The sequence below is a fragment of the Nematolebias whitei genome, chromosome 14 (assembly GCF_014905685.2).
Source record: "Nematolebias whitei isolate Nwh7 chromosome 14, NemWhi1, whole genome shotgun sequence".
NCBI classification, from domain to species: Eukaryota; Metazoa; Chordata; class Actinopteri; order Cyprinodontiformes; family Rivulidae; genus Nematolebias; species Nematolebias whitei.
In genome coordinates, this window is record NC_056511.1 from 31,787,781 (window position 1) to 31,792,971 (window position 5,191).

At 39.0% G+C, this 5,191-nt stretch overlaps 1 protein-coding gene across 1 annotated transcript in view; it reads left to right on the top strand.

Annotated features, from left to right (window-relative positions):
- Positions 1-3,179: 3,179 nt before the first annotated feature.
- The window catches only part of gng3 (guanine nucleotide binding protein (G protein), gamma 3), a 6,315-nt gene continuing 4,303 nt past the window's right edge, over positions 3,180-5,191 (top strand). Inside the window, exons 1-2 of the mRNA XM_037688044.1 lie at positions 3,180-3,418; positions 4,101-4,200. Of these exons, the coding sequence (XP_037543972.1) occupies positions 4,102-4,200 (99 nt within the window). The 5' untranslated portion in view covers positions 3,180-3,418; position 4,101. The remainder of the gene's footprint in view (positions 3,419-4,100; positions 4,201-5,191) is intronic.

Genomic DNA, 5,191 nt, shown 5'->3' on the forward strand with positions numbered 1-5,191 from the left:
TATGGTATGGTATGGTATGGTATGGTATGGTATGGTATGGTATGGTAGCTAACTGTAGCACTTCCCATGCTGCCTGAGGCACTTCCAGCAGGAACATCATAAGATTTCTGTCAAAATAGTCATGTAACACAGCACACAGTCGTCAGTTTAAAACCTGTTTTTGCAATAATCTTTTTGAATGTTTGTTTGTTTGTTAGATAGTTTGGGGCTTTAAGATGGCAAAAATGTGCTTTGGTTGTGATTGTACTCATGCTGTACTGATGAGCTAATGGCTGGAATCGGAAAGAGTATAGCTAGCTGCTGCCATTTGTTGTGCTTAAAATTACTATATTTCATGGAAATAACCATGAAATGCAAAAGTGTCAGTATTGTAAAAGTATAGAGTAACATTTGAATAAATCACTATGAGATTTTGGACAATGAAGTTGTTTTAAAGCGGCACCGTTTCACTTTGGTCTTGGCCCAGCTTGATTAGCTGTTAGCTTGCCGCTTCTATCAGTGTGCTAATGATCCATCATTAAGCTGATGGTCCTTCTTGATCTTGTGAGCAGCTGTTTTTTGTTGTCAGCAGCAAACTGGTTGAGCCACTCTGAGAAGGTGCTATTTATAAGACTGAGCTGAATACAGCACCTCAGACTGAGGAAGTCTGACGAGTCTGAAAGACAAAACGTTTCTACATTTTTTTTATGTTTTGCTTTTCTTTTTTTTTTTTTTGAATGTCCAGAGGACTAGACTTAACTTTTTTGGATTTTTCTACCTGGATTATTGAGCATGCATCAGGATATCAGAAATAAATTTCATCCAAACTGAGGCTCTTCAAAGATCAACACACACACAAAAAAATAAATAAATAAAACTACATTGTTCATTCTGCAGAACCTTTTTTTTTTTTTACTATGGCTTTATTGTAGCCTAAACAGTCTTACTTACTCTCCTCTGCTTTCAATACTGAAATATTAAAAATTAGATTATTTTTCTTTAATTTGTCCAAAGCTGCCAGCGTCGTCCAGCAGATGGAGTCCTGAAGCTGCAGAACTAAACTTTTCTGTCCAAATTCCTGCTCTTTAATATTGTAATAAATTTGTGGGTCAAACAGGCAGAAGATCTTGCCTAGAATGTCAAAACCATCAAACAATCACCACACACTAGAAGATTATGAAAATAGTCTTTATTTATGCATCTACTCCTAAAATGATCCCCACCCCAAGCTAAAAAGAAGGCCTATAATAAAAGGTTAGATGAGTTCACTTTGTTCACTTAGCTCACTCAGTGATGAGACCCCTCCCTAGGGTCTAAGCTTGTGATGTCGTCCAACACCCCTGAGGATTGACGACAATCAGACCTCCTGGAATGGCTCCACACCAGATCAGAGCAGGTGGCAGGAACAGCAGCTCACAGGAACAGAAGCAGGAGTCCAAGGTGGTGACTGCACCCCACTAAAGCCCAGCCCTAACTGTCTAAACCCTCCTGACACAGGAACACTTAACCACCTGTCTTGCCGTCTTCGTCGCCGGCAGCCCTAAATGACTGCGAACGACACCCTCCCTCCAAAAGGGTGCTGCCACAACCACTGCAAAAGCTCTCCCTCCACAATTTGTTTGAGAAACCTTTATCTAGTGTGCTGCTCCTCAACTGATTGAACACACTTGTCCTCGATCAGTCTCCTTGCCTCTAGTGATCAGTCCTGCCTGAGCACATCACAATATCTTTTCATCTAACCAATGAACACTAAAATCAACATTTTAAACACAGTAACGAACTACTCAAATAATAAATAAATAGTTCTGGTGGTTAATTTCCAAACAATTCATTCATTCAACCTTTATTTAGACAGGTAAATCCCATTGAGCCTCGAGGACTCATTTACAAGAGAGACATGATTTCACAATGAACACTAAAATCAACATTTTAAACACAGTAACGAACTACTCAAATAATAAATAAATAGTTCTGGTGGTAAATTTCCAAACAATTCATTCATTCAACCTTTATTTAGACAGGTAAATCCCATTGAGCCTCGAGGACTCATTTACAAGAGAGACATGATTTCAACAAAGGATGATGACAACAATAAACAGTTATAAACTGTTGTGACAAGTTATAAACAAGGGTTAAAGTCTAATTTGCAACTCAAAAATGATAGAAAATTTTCTTTATTTAAAAGTATATTTTAATTACACAAAGTAAGAAGCAAACAGGGAAGGTATAAAGTGGTAGTGAGCCATACATAACATTTTTGCGTTTTAAAGAACTATATCCTCAGTTTATGGAGACAAAATATGGGGTAAAAATTACAATCATTAAACGCTAAAACATATTATTATGTAGTACTTATGTATTCTATGTCGATAATAATGTAAGCACAAGAAATGGGGGTATGCTCACATAACCAGAAATGTTAAAAGAAGAGATATGTCACGAAGGAAAACCGGAAGTACCGAACAGCGAAAACAAAGCGTTAGCTTAGCAAAGATGGCGTCGCATGATTTTGGAGACCTATGTCGTCGTGTCCATAATATCCAGGTTACTCACTCGACTTTACCCCTACGTGTTTTTCTAAAGTAGGGTTTATTGTACATTTAAGGGCGTCAAATAACCTGATTTTTAAACAAACCTCTACACGAGTCAGACGTTTTACTGCGTGAGCTCCGCCATATTTGCCGGTGGGGCTCTTTCCTCTATAGGGTGTTTGGTCAGACAGCGCGTCAAAAAAAAAAAAAAAACAGCAGAGAATTAAACGTTCTGACATTTTACTGCTCCCTTATCGCCCCTATGAGCATCAGAACATGTTATATTTTAATTTATAACGCTCATTCATGTAAATATCAGTCTGAATGTCCACATTTAAATGCGATATATAAACCAGCAATGCTGACTGCAGCAGTCCCCATGGCAACAGAGGAGAGTGTGAGCGTCATCACAGTCAGAGACACACATCATGAGTCAAGTCGTGGGGGGGGGGGGGATTTGTTTATTTATTTATTCAGAAATAGCAATAAAAATAAAAATCTCACATCAACATGAAAATTTCTGGCTCACATCAGAGGTTCAAACCTGATAGATTCCAGCTGGACAAAATTTCCTAAAACACTAAATGTGGTACAATCCACCCACATCAGAAAACCTTCACTAATGGCATCTCCACCCCTCCTTCTGTCTGGCAGGTACCATTCACTGCTGAAGTGGGGGTAGTGAGGGAGATCCCATCCTTCCTCCATGTATCTAGTCCTCACTGTGGCAGAATTGCAGCGCACTGGACTGTACAGAACAGGGTACCAACCAGGCTGCTGTCTGTGAGGGGTGGGGTCCGGCTACACTGATACCACCAAGCATCAGCTCACAGAGAGGCGGACAAAAAAGACTGAAATAAGGACAGACAAGAGGGGGGAGATTGCACCTGAAGAGGAATATAATACGGGTAAGGAGGAAAGGGGGAGGATGGAGGAAGACAATGAGGAAAGGTCCAGAATGGGTGAAACAGATTCGCTCCTTTGCTGCTCTGCTTTTCCCCCATTTAATGGCAACCCCTCTGATTTCATTCTTTCTTTCTTTTTTGTGACATTTATGAAAGAATCTGTCTTTATCACATTGTCATCATTTTGTACATGTCTTAATGGCTTCAATGGTTGTTTTGTACATCTGATGTTTCTGTGTTTTTTCTGGCTCATCATGGGGGCAAAACCAGTGGGCCATGATGAACATTAATACCATTTGGCCTAGTTTGTTTCTTCTGTCTTTTAATATATATCCATATGTATGTATACACCCTTTTTTCCTGGATGAAATGACATAGTGTAGCAGATATACTGATTGTGATACAAAATTGACAAATATTCAAACCTTATGTAAACTCTGTTAAAGCTGCCTAAATATATATGCCAACAACTACATTGTGTTGTTGCATTAACAAGTGATTTTGTCTTAACTAGATGAATTTCATTTGATTCACTGGGTATAAAGCTAACTTATCATCAATAAGTTTCAGGACTATCAGAATTAATGTCTTTTTCATAGGCCGCAGAGCAAAAAGGAAATTAAATTGATGCAATATTTAAATTTAAAAGCATTAAAAGCATAAATGTTAATGTCTTTGTGGTCAGGATGAAAGGAGACACCCCAGTGAACAGCACCATGAGCGTCGGCCAAGCCAGGAAGCTGGTGGAGCAACTGAAGATCGAGGCTAGTTTCTGCAGGATAAAGGTGAAATGCATTGAAACTCTCAGAAAGAACTTCCATCCATCCATCCATCCATCCATCCATCCATCTATCCATCTATCCATCCATCCATTATCTTTTACACAATATAGACTGAATACAGCCTTCTGTCTGCCTGTCTGTGACCTTCTCAAACACAGTCCAAGGATGTCCTGCTTACTGGAATGTTTCCAAACTCGTATTGATGGAGTTAACGACACCTTGCAGGGGCAACTTGTCTCTTTAAAGGGACTAATTATAAGAGTGAGGGCTATTATCAGAACAAATGTACATAAGGCCCAGCATTTTGTGATAACACACAACCACAAGGCAAAGGTTTATGCCATAACATAAAAAACAATTGAGTCATTTTTTAAAAAGAGTGTGAAAGTTTTATATAAATAATGAGCATCTTACCTGTTGTTCATACTGTAGCTTCTTGAACATCCTCAGATTGGATATTTTACATCCATCAACACTGGTGAGGTGACAACTTGTCCAAACGTAGACCAATGTGAATTGCTGCAGCCTTAAACCAACTCAAGTATCTAAAATTTTACATTACACAACACTTAGATGAAATTTATAGTGATTTAAAAATATAAATAGAACCAACAGCAATGAGTTTTGGCACTTCTGGGGCAACTTAAGGTCACGTTCAACAGGAAATTTGTAATATTTCTGCCAAACTGTCTGTAAAAGGAAAAATGTAAAGTGTTGAAAGCTTAACAAGCAAAGAGCATCTTAAAATGTCACCAGTCTTCAAAGATATGTAATGGTTTAATGGATGGATGGATGGATGGATGGATGCATGGATGGATGCTTGGATGGATGGATGCTTGGATGGATGCTTGGATGGATGGATGCTTGGATGGATGGATGGATGGATGGATGGATGGATGGATGGATGGATGATGGGTGGATGATGGGTGGATAGATGGATGGATGCTTGGATAGATGGATGGATGCTTGGATGGATGGGTGGATTATTTTATGG